This window comes from Fusarium musae, chromosome 2, assembly GCF_019915245.1.
Source record: "Fusarium musae strain F31 chromosome 2, whole genome shotgun sequence".
Lineage (NCBI taxonomy): Eukaryota > Fungi > Ascomycota > Sordariomycetes > Hypocreales > Nectriaceae > Fusarium > Fusarium musae.
The window spans coordinates 1,788,108-1,806,593 of NC_058388.1; the positions used below are offsets into that span (position 1 = coordinate 1,788,108).

Sequence of the window (18,486 nt, forward strand, 5' to 3'; positions counted from 1 at the left end):
AAGTCACGCAACTTCTTCGGATACTGTGGATCTGATATCGATATTCCTTGGTTTAACAGTACTCCCGGACTCCGTTCTCCCTCCGTACGGGGATACGGACGAATCTTTCGGATCGTAGCTGAGGCAGCTTGGACCATCTGAAACTCGACCTACAGTAGTCACACATTCTGCTGCATTAACAACTCACAATGCAATAGACTCCATATTATCAAACCAGCCTACACCGAATTTTGCATCTCACCGCCAGAGTATTTTTATTACCCCGGCCACCTACAAATATCCATCACAAACTACCTGATATTGTACATTTTGCGACCCGACCTGACGTGTTCTTCTCCGTACAACGGTTAGAAATACCGGGTCAGAAACCGTCTCTTACTCCCACAGCCGATTAACGAGCCAACCGGATTGCACTTAATACAGGGTTGCCAACTGTTTCGCTTCGCTTCAGCTCCTCTAGGTCCAGATCGAGGGCGTCTCAGCATTGGGCTTTATCAGTGGTTTCGCTGCCATTACCCACTAAATTCTGCCTTGGACACCAGTCAAATTTGAAGCCTTTAAGCCCTTAGAAGAAGAAAAAAATTGCAGCAGTGCAGCTCCGAGCTCCCCACTTCGGACATCCTCTCCCAATCATCCTGAAGCTGTTTGCCCGGGGAATCCTGTAGCGTCATCCCCACGATCCGCACTCCTGGGAAATCCTATCCTGCTTGTCCAACCGTCTCAATTTCTTCTCGCTATTTCTCCAGATCCTTCTAAGCCTCACGTCGCTGCTGCCGCCCTGGGTGCTATCGACAGTTTCCTTGAAGTGCACTCCTTCCTTGAGCATTTCTGGCAACTGATTACGCCGACCGACGAGACCCGAAGCTATCCCACACTCGCTCATTGTTTTCGCCTCCCAATACCCATCACGCACGCGCCTCAGTCCCTTCTTCCCGCCGTCCTCGAGCTTTCGTCACAGCTGCCGATTTGCCGGCACTTCAGTACTTCCTCCATGATCACGGGGAGGTGATTGCCATTTCAACATGGCCTTCAACTTCAACTGGTCGCCGCTAACTGCGGACGCCGACTTCTACCGTCGCGCGCGCGACCTTTTGACCAAGGCCCTAAACAAGAGTCCGAAGCCGCCCATCATTGTGGATGATATTCTTGTCAGCGAATTCAATCTTGGGACCGTACCCCCTGATCTTGAAATATTGGAAATTGGTGATCTTGCGGAGGATAGGTTCCGGGGCATCTTCAAAATGACATATTCTGGTGATGCGTTCCTGACCCTCAAGACAAGAGTTCAAGTAAGTGATCATTTTACTTCCGTCATGGAGGAACCTACTCATTTTCTGCGGCTCAATTCTTTCCTGAGCTTTGGGGAAAATTGCCGAAGCTATGTTCCGCTCATTGCACGGGTTTCCCATAGTATGCCCATTGTTGAGCTTGACGTGGATCGCCATCCTTTGATCTCGCAGCTATCACAACATCAACAACAGCCCACTATTCCTTTCCAAGTCTCAACCTGCACACTGCTTTATTGCATTGTCGATGCAACCTTCTTTTATTGCGACAATGCGCATTAAACCCCTCCATCCCCCTGCCAAAATCTCTTGGTCTAAGCGCCCTACCGATGATTTCATCATCATTGCAATCCCATTGACACTAATATCGCAACCTTAGGCAAATCCTTTGAATACATACCTCTACTCTAAACCGACTTTCACATCTCCTCAACCGTTGGCCGCCGCTTCTGGCCTAACCATTCCACTCTCGATCACATTGTCTGATTTCAAGCTTTCTGCTTTCATCATACTGGTATTCTCAAAACAAAAAGGGCTTACCCTCGTCTTCCGAAATGACCCACTCGAATCCCTCAAGGTATCCTCTACCTTCGACTCGATACAATTCGTTCGCGATTACTTGCAGAGAACAATTGAGCAACAACTACGCAACTTGATGATGGATGAATTACCGGCAATTATTCACCGACTGTCTCTTCAATTGTGGTGTCCTGACCAGGCCAACAAGGGCACCGAAACACCAGCTGCGAAAGAAGACGAAGCCGGTGTCGACCCTTTGGCTAGCCCTCCCTTGGATCCCGTGGATGCCAATGGCAATCTTCTCGACCCCAATGCTATTTCTGAGCTCACGTTGAATGGAAGTGGAGAAGTCCAATCATTGTTTTCTCAGAAGAATTTGTTGCGTCTTGCAGCCTTGACCGATTCGCATCGCACCTTATCACTCTTTACTCCTGGTATTCGAGATGTCGTCTTCCGTGCTTGGACAGGTTATGGAGAACGATCGGAAACGTCTACGCCCCTGCTTTCGACACCCACTCTCACCAAGACCATGTCATTCCACGCAGGAAACTCGACAACATACACCTTTTCAGATACAGCGAGCAACGCACACGGCCATCTCCCATCTCGCCCTTCACTCATTAGTATGAATTCGGCAATGAACGGGAGATCACTTGGGGCAGGTCGATCACGGACAGGGCGCAAGAAGAAGACACGCGTGGTGAATCTGAGACGTACCAAATCAGAAGTTACCACCCCAGAGACTGGCAGTGAAGCGTCGGATACGGCATCTGTAGATGTCCCCCTATCTGAGCCCATGATCGACGAATCAATTCCTGAGGAGACTGAGTCGTCTATCATTGCTGAGGCATCCACACCGAATAAAGTTCGCTTTAGAAGCGCGGGTGAGGCAGGGCGTCCCTCAATCATGGCCACTCTTGAGGAAGCACGAAGGATGGGCTCCCCGCTCAAGAACGCCGTTCAACCCCCAGAATCTCAGAACTATCCATTGAGTGCTTCTATCACTTCTGAACCGAAGTCTGAGAAGGGCAAATTTCCTGGATTGGAAAACCAAAGCATTAGCTCGGAGACCTCTTCTGTCATCCTTGAACAAGCTTGGATTATGAAGATGGCTGGCGAAATTGCCAAGCGAGTTTATGACGAGAAGAACAGGCAACGTAGGCCTTGGGATGAGCGTGAGGACGCACCACCACCAGCATACGAAGCTGCTACTCAGTAGCGGAGGAGCCACACACATTGACACATGAAATTCAGTACTCTCGTTAGCATTCTATTTGTTCATTCATTTTAGGCAGGCGCTGGAGTTTGGAAACCTCAGGTTGAGGAAACGGCCTGGAGGAAGCAATTCTTTATGTTTTTTGTGGCGTTGGAAGAGACGGGCCGAAGGGTAAAATAGGGTGTGCCTGGTCATGAGTTCTGGCCAGGCAAGTTTCAGAGGGTTGGTACTGTTATTCGTTCTCTATTTCTATGCCACGACACAGTTGTCTGTTTGGACTGGTCAATAGCCCCAGGGGGGTTGACTCATGGCAATGTCAGAGTCTTAGCAATGTTATTCACAAAATCATAGGCGAGGTGGGCGGGTTTTAGACGGTCAGAGAGATCGTTGGGGTATCTAGAAGATATCATGGTATCAGGACTAAGGAACGAGGCTAGTTTTGGTTTTATATAACCGTGTAGTACTCGCAAAACAACTCCAATTCACATCCAGAGACAGATTGTGGCTTCTTAATCATTAAATGATAATTTGTTTGAACTACAATGTGTCATAGAAGATGTGCTTACAATCAAATTGGTATCAATACGCTTCGTGGCGAGTCAAGGGCTGTCTTATCTGAGCCCCATCGTCCCTATTATACACGTGCTTAGCTTGATCCTCTGACATGGCTACGCCGCGCTCTATGGCGAGCCTACTGCAGTTCAGTTAAAACCATGAAGAACTGGCTGCTTGTGAATGGTGGCCAGCCTCGCCCTGAAGCTACACATAGTTCCTTCGTACCCAAGTGTCTGGGGTAATTCGCTGTACTTGAAGCCTCGTCTTAGCTGTACTGTTCGCTTTCGCTCTGCTTGCGAGACTTGATTCTCTTCCGTCTTGATTTATTGTGCGTGACTCGGCCATCATGCTATGACTTGGCTGCAGCTGCAGCTGCCTGATTCTCGCCCTTTAGTTTCGCAAGTAGTTCTTCCTTGGCTTTGAGCTCAGCAAGTATCCTTTTGGCCATATCCTCAGCTTGAGTCTGCGCATCTGCTAGCTTGCGTATCTCGGCTGCTTCAGTTTCTAGACTGAAAGGCTGCCCCGGTCGGTTGTGCGCTGGTATCATCGCCGAATGCTCCCAAACCTCGTTGCTGTCAGTTGGGATAGGCGGTGGTGCGCGCGTCTTCCCTTTGCCTTTGCCACCGCTCGGCTTCCATCCCTTGGGTACGGCGCCTTGGGTGAGGAGGTTATAGAAGACTTCGTAGGGTTCGTTGAAGAGCTGTTCTTCGTAGCTCCATGCGCGGATCTCGCCATTCGAGGCGATCATAGCTTGCTTTTCTTCTTCGTTCCGGCCGTAGGGATGTAGACGCAGATAATGGTATAGTGTCTGGGGTTTTTCCCCCGAGTCGTTGACATAGTAGAGTTTGATCGTTATGTCAAACTCACCCCAGCCTGTCTCTTCGACTAAAAAAGGTTTTCCGGGTTCGCCCTCAACCACTGTTTTCCGTTAGCATCAGCATGTGCAAAGGAAGGCCATTTCCTACTTCGTACATAATTAGGGATAGACTCATGAAGTTTGAATTGAACCCGACGCAGCCAGTAGGTAATGTCGGTATCGTCGAGACCTTTGACGAAAACCTGCCATGAGTGCGTATGGGTGTCAGGGACACCCGCTGGTCGCGGGTTCGTGTCGGAAAAAGGCTTCGCTGTGCTCCCAACGATAAAAGGCCGACGGACTTGCGTAAGCTTAACACGCTTCCCAAGTTGATTTTGGGGCGCCATGCTATTTTCGTACGGTTTTGGTTATTTCTACCGAGGTTTTCGTTACCGTGAGAGTATTTTGATGGTGAGAACATTACCAGAAAATACCCAAAGGACGTAGGTGAAGTGTCGCAAAGAGTGGCGAGGTGTCAGCCTCGTAAGACTTGATCAACTTACGCCGTAGTGGCGTAGCCAATAATCGTAATGCAGCCACATCGGGTCTTCAGCCTTGCTATTTCGATGATGATTTCATTGATTCCACCTTACCATCGATAGCTGCACAGCAGGCTGCCAGTAATTGAACTGGAAATTCGATTATGCACCACAAAAACATCCTCCTCTGTTTTTCCTATCACTGAATTCGCAGCTTTCCTTTCTTCATTCCTCGATCTAACTATCACATTCCACTATAGCTCTGAAGAGCTTTGACATCACACGATTTTTACGCGAGCATCATCACGATGTCGGCCTCAAAGAAGCTTGTTGTTTGTGGTGGAACCGGTTTCTTGGGCTCTCGTATCTGCAAATATGCTGTTGCTCGAGGATGGGATGTAACCTCCATCAGGTATAACCCACATCTATCATAATGTTAAGAGACAAACTCATCTTGTTGTACAGCCGTTCTGGTGACCCTCGATGGGACACTATCAGTGCCTCGGCTACACCTCCATCTTGGGCACATAAAGTGAGCTGGGAGCGTGGTGATATTCTTCGTCCGGCTACGTATGCTCCATTACTCAATGGCGCTGACTTCGTAGTGCACAGCATGGGGATCCTCCTAGAGGCTGATTACAAGGGCGCCATCTCAGGCAAGGAATCCCCCATTGCTGGTCTTCAGAAAGCTTTTGCTCCCGTCCGTGATCGAGGTGTGGACCCTTTGGCTAAAGGACAAGGGGAGGACATCAAGCCTCCAAACCCCAAGGATCAATTCACATATGAGATTATGAACCGCGACAGTGCAGTCACACTGGCTAAGCACGCGGTTGCTGCTAAAGTGAACGCCTTCTGCTACATCTCTGCTGCAGCAGGTGCTCCTGTTCTCCCCCAACGATACATATCGACCAAGCGAGAGGCCGAGATCACCATTGCCAACAAGTTCCCAGAACTCAGAGGACTTTTCATCCGCCCTTCTTTCATGTTTGATAGCTCACGCCCGGTAACAATGCCTCTGGCTGCAATGGTTGGCCTTGGCACAGCCTTCAACGGTCTTACAGGCAACTACTTTAGGACTTTCATCGGTGCGGCGGGAGTTAAGCCTCTAAAGGTCGAGACTGTGGCGGAGGCGGCGGTTGAGGCCCTGGGTGATGAGACCATCAAGGGTGCCATCGACGTGCCTGAAATTGAGGAGTTGGCGAGCAAAGCGTGGAGGAAAACCATGCTGTAGGATATTGTGTAGTACTGTATTAAAAGCAAAGGCGCTAAACCGTATGATAATCGACTGGACCAAAACCTAACTTAACATCTTGTTTGTTTCAAATCATTGTTCCTCGTTCAAAGCTATCCCTGATCTCTGCGGTATACTTGTTGTAGAACCGCGAGAGCTTCTGGTTGAATTGCTTATTCTTTTCGTTGATGTACGTCACATCGCCATCGTCCCCGTTCTGTGCCATCCTCTCCTTTCGCTTCTTCAGCCTTTGTTCTTCTGCTCTCTGCAGGTCTGCCACCAAGCGGTCGACTGCTGCCTTGTCTGGCTTATTTTCAGCAAACGTCGTGGAGTCGGCGGTAGAGTAGAAGGAGCCATCCTTATCCACCGCAATGAGCTCGCCATCCTCGGTCTCAACAATGTCTAGACCGCCCGATGCCGCTGCTTTCTCAATGAGAGCCTTTTTGTCTTTCTCGTATTGCTCCATATTCATATTGATGTTCTTGAGCTGCCGCTTATATATCTTGTTCGCTTCTTGTGTATGATCGGCAAAAGCGTTGTTGTCGCGACGAGTCGTCTTCTTCTTGAGGCGTTTGTCCCACTTCTCGCTCTCATCGACAGTCCAGTCCCATGCGCGCTTTCGCTCGAAATCCCCGCCCGCTTCCTCCACGTCTGCCTTGAGTAGTTTGTGAGATGCGATCGCATGTTTCCGATGTAGGGCGGTAAGTTGGCTGGGATCTGTGGCTAGCCTTTGTGATTCGAGTGTCGCCTCTTTCAGGTTTTTCTCCGACGAAGTCTTTGCTCGCGCCTGAAGGGCCTTGAACCGAGCCATGCGATCTTGGGCTTTGGACATATTATCAATCTGTTGCGCCTCCTCCTTCTCTTCAGTAGGAGAGGGAGCCATGGTATGATTTGCTTCGAGACAGTGTGGGTACAACTGATGCCAGGATCGGCAGAAGAGTACCTAGCCTTGCAGGTTGATTGAAGAAAGAAAAGCTGAGGGCGGTATTAGTGCTGCTTGGTCAAGCAATCGCGCCACAAGGCAGATAAACCTTCTCTGATTTTGACTTCCGATATACTGGCTTACTATCGGGGCATCACTGTTGAAGTCTTTGTTATAAAGTCAAAAGCTCGATAGCATAGTACAAGGCTAATGGCAAAGGGGGTTGGTTGACAAGTCTTGTCTGATTTTGACCGCTGTTGTGTCAAAGAGTATATCCGGAGAGGCCCTGTTGTTTGTAATATTAAAGTTGAAACCCATTTCAGAGCACTTGATTTCGTTCTTCGTATCCTCATACGTAAGGCTAATGGGTCACGTGCCCCACATTGCTTCCATTGTTTAGCTAGACAGGTGCCCTTCGGTGAGTAAGAAAATGTAAGACTTTAGAAGAGAACAAACTGAATAAAGACTCCCTAAACTTGTATTAGGTTTCATAAGTCTTTTTATTGCTTAGGACCATTTATTCCTATTTAGTCAGCAAGTTCAAGATCTTGCAAGATAGATCCAAACTACCTAATTACTTAAATTTTCTCGCATTTCTTTAGTACTATAGTAATAGTCAAGCTTGGAGAACTTTATAAAAAGCTACTTGCTTTATGAAGTAAAAAAGAAACTTTTTATCATTCAGGACCGAGGTTCCGAGTGTCCTTCCTCCACAAGCTCCCCTATCTAGGTACTTAACTAGTACCAAGTCTAGTTAACCGCACCAAAATAAAGGCTGGGCCGTTAACAGCAGGGGTCCTTCTCACTTTGCGGGGGAGGTAGGATTACGTCGCCAGGACATTGAAAACATCACCCTTCTTGCTGAAGAAATAAATCACCATCTCTCTCTCTTGCATCGATATTCAACTCAAGTCACGCGCAGCGGCTCACAATCATTCCGCCGTCGATAACGAGCTAAGGTACCTTAGTACCCATCTTAGTCGCATCTTTGTTAGACTCTGGTACCTTGGCAAAATGCAACGTCGAGCAGCTTCGACCGCGCTTGATGTTGGGAAAGCGCTTGATGCTGGGAAGACAAAAAGCAAGATGTTTTTGAAAAAGGAAACGAGGTGGGGAGAGACATACTATATTGTTAACAGGTGGCCCGATACTCCCAAGCTACCCGAAGAACACGAATACTTTCGGATCAACGACCTCCTTCTTGATCTAGACGATATGCTCAGCAAACACGTCCGGCCATCTTCAGAAGAGGACGAAGAGCGGGCACTCAGGAAATGGTCTCGAGATAGCAAGCGAGATGATGTTCGATGGAAGCTTCACAAAATGGAAACTTCTCTCACCTGGTCACGGATAAAGGCTTCTGAAATACGCTCAGAACCATCTAGTTCATGGCGACTCGGAAGCCATGACCTTTTCTCAGCAGCTCTCCAAGCCCCAACGCCAGCTCCACTGATCGACTCCTCAAAGAAACAACAAGGGCCTCCCAATAATGCGACTGCGGAGAGAGAGCCCAACAACCTTCACCTCATCAGCTCAAACAACGGCATTCCAAAACAGGCCTTGGAAGACGATTCATTACTCTTGCGCTGGTTTCAATCGCGGGCGCAATCGTCATGGTCTGGGGAATACCAAGCCATCTCTCCGTCTCATTCAGCTCAGCTGTCAGCAGCGCTGAGGAAGCAAGACTCACTCACTAACCTCCGTAGGCTAGTATCACAATACTTGTCAGTTGAAACCAGCGCCACCTCATTTCATCAACTCAAAAGCCCGGGCCAAGAAAAATCGACAGAAGATTTATCTTCAGATCTTCGCAATACCTGTGAGAACCTCTTGAAGCAAGACACTCTACAGAATAAGCATGATGTTCTGGTGTTCCTCGGTAATCTTAGTCAACGATTGACAGCTAGGGGAGATCACTTGGGCGGCCCTTTATGCGGGCTTGGATTGAGACTCTCAGCGGAAATCTGCAAGCCCACAGCCTCCAAGAGATACTTTCAAATTGGTCTTCAAAATGGTTACTGGACCGGCAGTTACCAAGGGTCAATGGACATCCTCCACTGCCTCGAAACCTACCAACGTCACCTCAACAGTGTTTCGCAACCTGACGGCCTTGACCTGTGTGGGCGGCAGGAACTCCTAGAGTTATTACTCGGTCGCAGCAGGACTCACAACCATTCCGCTCTGTCTCTTATCAATGCTTGTCTACATGGACGTGAACAGGAGACTGCATTCGAGTCTTATCGAGCATCCATCATCCTGATTGGTCATTTGGGGATGATCGAGTGGCTTAATCAAGAACAACGGACATCAGCAGCAATAATTCAGAGACTGGCCCGGCGCAGCGATTCGAAAGATAAGAAACGTCAACTAGAGGCAATCCTAAGCGAAGCTTTTAGGTCTGCAAAGAGTATAGCCGGTAGTTCAGTTGTGGCACAGAGCCATGATGCAGTTTTAACAGATCCCAGCCAGGCTGGCGATGTGTGCGAAGAAAAAGACAGGAATCAGTATTGTCCACCGTAGAGGCACTTACATATTATTATCTTAATACCTGGGTACTCTGTCCTATACGGTAAATTAGACCCCTGAGGAGGTACAACTGACAGCTGCATGAAAACTTTATTTAAATTGTATGATGTTCTAATATGAGTGTTGGCCTTTTTATTCCCTGATTTAAAACTCTATCACTTTCTGAAAGAAACGGGTGGATGGCAAAATCCGTGTAGGACCGGAAATTCCACTTGGACGACGGCTTGTGCCTCATCCTGAAAGATGGTTCCCGGTGAGTGGAAGGGTGAGACGAGGCAATAAGGGATCACCAGTGGAACCGCGAATTGGCTACTGAGCTGGCAGTATCCTCCTCCATTCTACAGTACTACAGGTACCTTTACCAAGGTAAATGTATGCATATTATCAGCCCAGATTGGCCCCGCAGAAATAGGACTCGTCTCCAAGTCTGGTCATCCAGATCATCGGGAAGTCATTAATGGTCCGTACTGAGTACGGAGGAGATTCGAAACAAAGTGACGAGCTCTGGTAAAATGGGAAGTGGGTGGCACCCTGTTCAGCCCTAGGAGCCCTCCTTAACTGTGTGTTCCGAGTCTACGGAGTACATCTGAGCTGAAATGCAAGCCCGTCGCACAACTGGATGTTCCTATCGTTTTGACTTCTCTAGCTGCATCCGGCTCCTTGGTTCGTGCGAATCATGATCCGCGCTTGCTGTGCTAGCAACGCCCGCCCCTACCACCAGCAGGTTGGGCGCATCCGTCGTCTCACCACCAAAGACCAGCTGGCCAGCAGGAACATCAGAGTTCTGTGCTCTGAATGGTGTCCGTAAACCTTGCTCCCGCATGGACAACCCGCTACTTGGGCTGTCCTTGACGCTGAGGATGCGTTTGAGGCGTCGACCTGAAAAGTCTAGACCTTGCAACAAGGTCAGCCCCGGATATCGCCTCAGCCACCCTCATCTACCGTTACGCTTATTTGGCAGTGGAAAGAAAAACACGAGATTGGTTTCGCTGCCTTGTACAGCCTTCACCAGTCCGTGTATTTCTGGCCCCCATTGATTCGGCCAGGCCCCTTGCTCATGATCAGCAAGTGTTGTCTGCCTTAAGACTGCTCGGAGCAGGCGAAACGAGACGAGACTTAGCAGTTAGCACTGGCGCTGCCGACTTTTCCTTCCTCTTCGTCAGCTCTGCGATTGCTCTACTTCTTGACGACGATTGCCCAGGTCTCAATACCTCTTCGTTCCTCGCGGTTCGTGATCATCCAACAGGCCGGGAGAGAGTGAGTAAATGTAGCATCAAGGTGGCCGCCATGATGTGGATCTCAATCTCTCCAGCCAGCCAAATTCGCCAGGGCTTGGTCCTTCTATTCTTCTTGTTCTTTTGCGTCAACCTCACAGTGCAACAACGAGATCCCATATCAAATTTCTGTCGAAGATGGGGCCATCAGAGTGCTGTGGTTGACGACAAACTTTACATTGGCGGTGGATTGGTTACCTATGATGGTAGTTCTGGAACACCACAAAACTTCTCCAGTATGCGAACCCTACTCAGTCTCTCACATTTGAGTGGCGAGATTCCGTCGAAGTAATGTCGACGGCCGGTTTATTGACCAATACTCCTATAGACCCCTACTTTATTTACCATGATCTCAGCAACGTAGCCAGTTCAGGCATGCCCCAACCATACGCGAACCTGAGCAAGAACTCCACGGTTCCCGATGTAAGTGGTGGAATCTTTTGGCCTGATACTATCAACAAGAAAATTTATCTCTTTGGCGGCGAATTCAATGGCGTCACCCCTTGGGACTTCGACCTTTATGCTTACGATATCATAAATGATGAGTGGGACAACATGGGAGTTTCTAGAACAGACGATGTTGTCGGGCTCAGTTATGGAGCTGGTTTGTCCATTCCGGATCGCGGAGAGGCCTACTACTATGGCGGATGGATGAACAATGCGACCGATGCGGATTGGGGTGACGCTCCCCAGATACCAACATCATACCTACTACGATATGAGATGGACACGAACAGTTGGTCCAACGACACTGGTCCTGATGACATTGGCCGCGCCGAGGGTGTGATGGTTCATATCCCTGCCGGAGACGGTGGTATGCTTGTTTACTTTGGCGGAATCAGAGCCGCCGAACATGGTGGTTGGGAAGGTCAACCAATGGATCAGATTATTCTCTATGATGTCCTGAGCGGTAAAAGTTATTTCCAAAATGCAACGGGTGATATTCCGGAATCACGTCGACGGTTTTGCGCAGGCGCTACGTGGACCAAGGACCAGTCTTCTTACAATATGTGAGTGCATCATTATCAACTTAAGTGCCATCATATATTGACTATGCTCAGTTATTTATATGGGGGAGCTGGTGAAGAGCAAGGAAGTTCTGGATTTGATGACATTTATATCCTGACACTCCCTACCTTCACATGGATCAAGATGTATCCCGAAGGAAACGGAACTGGGGATTACCCTCATCACAGTTTTACCTGCAACGTTGTGAACGAGGCACAGATGTTGATTCATGGTGGTTTCTTCCCCCTGACAAATGACTGCGATGTTCCGGACCAATGGGGTTTACACGACATGTCCCTGGGGCGACAAAACAAGGACAAGTCGCCCTGGATGCTTTACGATCCCGAATTGACCAAATATGCCGTCCCCACTGACATTATTTCAGTTGTGGGAGGAAATTCTAACGGCGGAGCTACCAAGACAGCACCAGCCGATGGTTTCGACCACCAAGATCTGAAAGCCCTCATGACACGGACGGCATCGGCAGGATCAAGGACTGCAACCCGAGATGTATCTGGCCCTACTGAGACTGGAGATCATGAAAGTGGAGCAACGTTATCGACTGGTGCCATTGCAGGTATCGCAGCTGGCGGAGCTGTAGCTCTTATTGCCGTGCTCGTGACATGCTTCTGCCTCATCCGAAAGCATCGACGTCGGCGAGAACGTGTTGGGTCACAGCAGCCGATGACTCAATCCTATGACTACCATCATCCCCAACATCCATCTTTCGCCTCGAACCAACCGTCCGCTAGCCCCTGGAGTCCACAGTCATCAAACTTCACCACTTCAAGCCCTGTGGGCTATACGGGCCCGCAACTTGCCCAGTCACATTCAGGACCGCCAGTGGAACTACCATCTGGGCATCTCGAAGATTCATCTTACGTTTCACCACGTACAGAGCCGATTTCGGCGGTTGAACCCAAATATGATGCAAATGGAAACCTATGGGTTCCCCAAGTGAGCATGATGCAGATCCCGGACCAAGGCCATTCCCCCGGAAGTCCTCCATACTATGACGGCACAATAGCTTCTAACTCATCGAAGAATGGACCAGAGTATTTTCCTCCCGGTGCACCGCAGGAACTTGCGGCAGACCGTCGCACTTCGTACGCACCTGGACAACCAGTCCACCAGACGTATTATCATCCATGACTGGTGTTTCATAAAGAGAAAACAGAACAAAAAACTCTCCTTTTGCCGAGGACATAGGCTGAATGTATTGGATTTTCTTAATGTCGGATTACGAGAGCAGGGGTTAGGAGTATTGGGAGGGAACAGCATAATCAAGCAAGCGGGATATTTGATGGTACACCAACTTCGGCATTCCAGGGTCATATTCACTCCCTCATAGGTCATAAATATAAGTAATCGTCTTCTTAAATAATCAGTTATTTTCGTTCAAAAGTCCTATGCTTACATAGTAACATGCAAGCTATAGCCAATGCCCCAAGGTAATAGAATAGAATAAAGTAACTGTTCCAAATCCAAGATAATATAAGACATCATATACTGTGTCAATATGTATATACAATTGAAAATTGGTCTCATACGATTGTTTAGCTACTGCCCTGAACCTTGATATTCAACCAGTGATCAGGTCGCAAGATAATGCAATGGGAGAAACACAAGCTGAGGATAAACACGGCTGAGTACTTCTTTTTCAGAAGAAATAAAGACAAGATGAATCCATCATCAGAACTTAGGTTTTTTTCATCATGCACCTCGACCTCGATGTCTTGGTTGTTGATTGTGATGGGAATGTCTCGTTTTTGTACTGACAGTAAGGTAAGGTAGCTTGAGGTACTATCACCAACCTGGTTCCAACCCGTAAAACTCTGTGCAAGTGAAAGAGCACTCAATCACGGAGTCTGATTCGGCTTATGGCGGATCACTGGATATCAGTGGAAGGGGCTTTGACATTGTTATCTAGTAGCCCCATGTCTATACAGTTTTGTTCTACGATCAAGTCATCAAGCCCTTCATTAGTAAGGCCGTCCTGTTAAGATCAATGATCTTCCCTGGCCTGTTTGCCTTCACAGATTCGTAAGACCTCATCATCGGGACTCGGCATTTATGCTACCACAACGGAATCGCATAAGACTTACCAATGATTGCTGCTCCAGACACGAAGTCACTCAGCTGAGAGGAAAGAACATGAGACTTGGAGAGTAAGAAGTGAGTCGTGGCGTGTTTGCGTCAAATGGAAGGCCATGTACAATCAGAAACCCAGCTATGACGGCCTCTTAATCTTCATTCACCGCCTCGTTAACAGTCACAGCTGTCATGGCTTCTCAAGGTCTCGGCTGATCCTGTCGCATCATGGCAGATGGTGCAATTGTGATCCACCCAGCTGTGGCAGTCTCTTTGAAATTCGCAAGATTGTGTGCTCTACAGGTCTCAATTTATTTCATCATGACTGGATTGTGAGGATTGTCTCCCGATCACTTAACCCTTGAATGGAAACACCGGATGAGAACCTGAAGCTCCCGATTTATGCTGCATTTGTCTTGAAAAGAGCGGCTCTCGTGGTTTATTAGTTCCCGTCTTGTACAATGTTTATTCGAGAAAGGAGGCTCAACTGACAAACCCGCAAACCGAAAGCTGAGTTGAATCCCTTCCCCAATATCGATAGCAAGCCAACCGGCGAGATATCAGCCTGACAAAGACCCATCGCTATTATCTCAGGTATCACTCATACTTTCTATATTCGAGGTGTGGTACACTCATAAGCTACTGCTTCGAGACTTAGCACAATTCACCGTCGACGAACCTCTCTGGTTGTGTGATATCATCACTCTCTGGCGTATTAAATGATGCCATGGTAAAATCCCTACTCTGTACAATGACCCTGTATTAGGTTTTGTCTTCGGGCCGCCGAAGCGTTGAACCTACATACGTATAGTGAGTGAGCCAGAGCATTGTGTGACATGGCGTGATGGGTTAATGTTGTCATAACATAGCGACTCATAGATTTACATCAGCGAAGTACCAAATCTCGCCATTTGATAACATGGGGGCTCATGCTTCGGTTGTGCACCATGGCACCGAAGTGACGATAGGTTGTGATCTACATTGAAGACTAGAATAAGGGTGCAGAGTTTCCCGCCCGCCCATTCCCGTCATCGATAAAGGTAAGATCAACGGTTAGGCTACCGCCCTAACAGCTTCACCCCCATCATGAATTTTACTTAGGAAGGGAGACATTGACAGGTAAGAAATAGGCAAGCAATGGAGTCCAGATACATGCGGATCGATAGGTAGTTGTAAGCTCGTCATACACAGAGTGTACTTGTTATGAGCGTGAGCCGCGTGGCTACTGGGGACAAAACCCTGACCACGGGGACAGTTGAACCATTACCTATTAATGAAAGCAGATAACCTTGGCACGCTGCGACACCAGAAGATCTTAGTGTGGCTGGACTGTCCGTATCAAACACAGGCAGGCCTCTAGTCAGCAAGAAGTGATATAAATCTCAATGCATCATCACTAACATCCATAGCATGATCACACGGTAACAAACCCTCTAGCCCAGCAACCGTTAGTATAGTAGGCCAAGATTAGCAGCATTTCGCTACACAGCGCAGATCACGCCTTGTGTTTGACCAAGAGCGGTCAATCGCGTACGATATTATTAAACTCGAATCCTCATATATACCTCAAACAAAACCTCAGATAATGTCGATAAAAGCCCGAGCCATGCAGAGTAGTATCACATCTAATGCTTGAACACTCACCCGATGCCTGGACTTACACAGCATTGCCTCGAGAGAGTACTGATAAGAGGCACTAAATTTGAGCTCTTCTCCAGTCGCCTTTGTCGGCGGCTCAGGGTGCATGGCTGCGCTTTTAACACGAATGGTTATCTACTATGAATGGCCGTTGGCTGAAGAGGTTTTTTTTTTTTTTCCACGACTAACCTTCCGTACAGGCAGACTGGATCATCCCGTTTGCGCCGAAGCTATCCGACTGAGCTTGAACGGTTGAACCAGTGTGCGAGAACGACTGGCCCGTGTGTCAAATAATGCGATCAAACCGTGACTGGGATCATGGGTCTTTGATAAACCGCTCTGGATTGGGCGGCAATGAATCTGCCATAGTGAAGCAGCAGCTTGGTTGGAGAAACTCGTACAAATAAAGACACAGAAGAGGAAGAAAAGGATTACCTATGTCATTGCTTCGTGGTGTATCTATTGGCTTTGATACAGTTGCGAAGGGGGCTGCTAATAATTAAGCGAGTCCGCAAAACCGAAGCATCGTGGGCTGTTTGTTGGTGAGCCTCAAGTGGAGACTCTTGACCTTGAAGGTGAAAAAAGAGGCGGGTCCTTACATGAAATGCTCCATTGGATGCAAGGAAAGGAAAGCGAAAAATACCTGCCTCAAAGGTGAGAAGCACCAAACAAATAAGCTAAGGTAATTGGCTTGCCATGGTACGCTTGAACCCTAGTGAACATAAAATACGACCCTGACCTATGGCCCCCATGCAAGGTTCCATGCTCTCATCGTTATCAGTGGCAGCTGTGGATGCATTATTTTGGCTGCAACATTCAAGCTGTGCCCAGATTTTGACTGGCCGTTACAATCAGGGCTCATAGAGATCTGGCACTGATGGGCCTCATTTTGACAGGATTGTTGCATCTGATCCTCCCTATCATGCAATTGCAGTCACAAGCCCCGGATTAGCGGGAGTTGTTGACAGGAGCCGGCCAACAGAATCAGTTCCTGGGCCAAGACGAAACGCACGATGTGAGGTCAATGGAGCCCGGACATGCTGGCATCCATGGATTGAAGTTCCCCACATCCCACGCGGCTTCTCAAGCCTAGATGCCCTGGTGCCTCTCTGGTTGTCGTGCACAGCGGTTAAAGATGCAGTGTGACAAAAAGCCCTTTAAGCATCGAAATGCTCGATTGTATCCAATGCAACGAAGTAAGAGTTTCGAGGCCGAGTTCGCTGGAGCGAACAGTTAACTTGGGCTGCGTAATAATTCAATCAATTTTTAGTCTGATATAGCTCCATAAACTGATTCGGCTTAGTATCTCATCAACCCTCCAGATAGAGCTCTAGTTGCGGCGTCCATAGACTGGACCCCACAGACTAACTCCTCCATACCGGGGAAACAGCTTCATACAATTAGGCACTTCGCCAAGCTGGTGAACCGTTCACTCAGAGAGCGGATCAGGGCAGTACTGCTAATGGCCCGCGACCAGCCGATAGCGGATGGTCAAGGGGCGAGGCAACGACAAGAGTCAAGCCCCTTGCGAGAGACCATGAAGAGGGGAAGCTGATGAATTTGTAACCTCAGTGTCTGTCCATCACGGCGGGGCTCTAGGCTCGGTCGTTGCAGACAATGTTTGGAGAATACAGCATAGCATGACAATTTTGCCTCATCGACTTGATGCGACCTATATGCGCTTGCTTCAATGCGTGGTCACGTAGCGTATGATAGAGCGAATCGACAAGATCGACCCGGGCTTCGTGAACTTCCATTCAGGTAGGTCCTCCTACAAGTGAGTTTGTATTTGGGTAGTGGAGTCCTTGGCTTAGACATGACAGAAGCTTGGAGCGGTGGACTAACTTAGTGCGAATCTAACGATGGTGCTACTATCCAGTAATCGTCAGACACCTTGAAGGCTCCGAGTAGATACGACCACATGGGTTGGAATACTCATCATGGCAGCCATGGGCACAACGAACTACGTAATCTCCACTTGTGTCAAATATTCGCCAGGTTAGCCATGCGAGGACCATACTGTAGATCGACGACTGCCACACAATCACACATGTTTCCCTCTGGGAGCACCACATGGGTTGTCTGGTAGGCAGTCTAGGCAGTTTGATCAATAGGTACTTTCTGCCTCTTTCTCGGGGGCTTTTCTCACGCGTGCATCGCTCATTGGATGTTAGGGATGCACATCATCAAGACAGCTATGTACCAGTATAGAACTCACGCCCCTCCTTGGCTTAGCGGCCTTCTTCCCGCACATACAAGATGTGCCGGCCCGCGAAGCTCTCGGGAGAATCACTTGGGAAGAACGTCATTTAGGGTGGGCGCCAGGAAACTGGATTAGCGGTATGTCAGGAACCAGACTGACTTCTGTTGCGTAATTGATGGAGCGTTACGATGCAATTGCACCCAGAGTCCGACAAGACACATACCGAGACGGCGAAACGTGCCTCGTACGGTGGACAGGAGCTACTAAGTTCCGTATCATGGGAGCTACCTATTGTGGGCTTCAGGTTGTGGCTGGTGCCTGAAGCTACGGTACAGATAGCCCAGCAACAATTCATGGGTGGATAGTCCCCTACTTGGCCCTTCATTGGGACTCCAATATTGGATGACAGAAATATTTTGACGGCTTTAGAACATGTTTACCTTCATTTATATATTATCTCATCTCTGCCGCCTGCTTATGTCTTTTCTGTCCCTCACTCCAGGGTTTCATTCTCTTCGGTACTTAGTAGGTAGGATATAGACGGTGACCTGAAAGTTTAGATAAGTACCTAGTACCTACTAATCCAGATACCTTCCTGGTAGCTACCTTACCTTAGGTAGTACGGATAGGTAAGGTACCTACGTATCTTCAGGGGTCAACCATCCTGGGCCAGTTTCCTCAG

General features: G+C 48.5%; 5 protein-coding genes across 5 annotated transcripts; 3 read left to right on the plus strand and 2 right to left on the minus strand.

The window, feature by feature from the left end:
* Window positions 1-1,022: 1,022 nt before the first annotated feature.
* MDM34 (ERMES complex subunit) lies at window positions 1,023-3,024 on the plus strand (the record flags this gene model as incomplete). Its single annotated transcript, XM_044820232.1, has 2 exons — window positions 1,023-1,289; window positions 1,666-3,024. 2 exons carry the CDS (start codon window positions 1,023-1,025, stop codon window positions 3,022-3,024), a joined length of 1,626 nt encoding a protein of 541 aa, XP_044684532.1.
* A 901-nt stretch (window positions 3,025-3,925) lies between these two features.
* Window positions 3,926-4,779, minus strand: YAF9 (NuA4 histone H4 acetyltransferase complex and the SWR1 complex subunit; the record flags this gene model as incomplete). Its single annotated transcript, XM_044820233.1, has 2 exons — window positions 3,926-4,494; window positions 4,542-4,779. 2 exons carry the CDS (start codon window positions 4,777-4,779, stop codon window positions 3,926-3,928), a joined length of 807 nt encoding a protein of 268 aa, XP_044684533.1.
* Window positions 4,780-5,219: 440 nt separating this feature from the next.
* Window positions 5,220-6,142, plus strand: J7337_002507 (uncharacterized protein; the record flags this gene model as incomplete). The annotated part of the gene is made up of 2 exons (XM_044820234.1): window positions 5,220-5,323; window positions 5,377-6,142. 2 exons carry the CDS (start codon window positions 5,220-5,222, stop codon window positions 6,140-6,142), a joined length of 870 nt encoding a protein of 289 aa, XP_044684534.1.
* An 88-nt stretch (window positions 6,143-6,230) lies between these two features.
* On the minus strand, window positions 6,231-7,025 carry SYF2 (pre-mRNA-splicing factor syf2; the record flags this gene model as incomplete). Its single annotated transcript, XM_044820235.1, has 1 exon — window positions 6,231-7,025. The coding sequence occupies one exon, from the start codon at window positions 7,023-7,025 to the stop codon at window positions 6,231-6,233; it is 795 nt and encodes a 264-aa protein (XP_044684535.1).
* A 4,130-nt stretch (window positions 7,026-11,155) lies between these two features.
* Window positions 11,156-13,024, plus strand: J7337_002509 (uncharacterized protein; the record flags this gene model as incomplete). The annotated part of the gene is made up of 2 exons (XM_044820236.1): window positions 11,156-11,874; window positions 11,926-13,024. The coding sequence occupies 2 exons, from the start codon at window positions 11,156-11,158 to the stop codon at window positions 13,022-13,024; spliced, it is 1,818 nt and encodes a 605-aa protein (XP_044684536.1).
* Window positions 13,025-18,486: the final 5,462 nt, after the last annotated feature.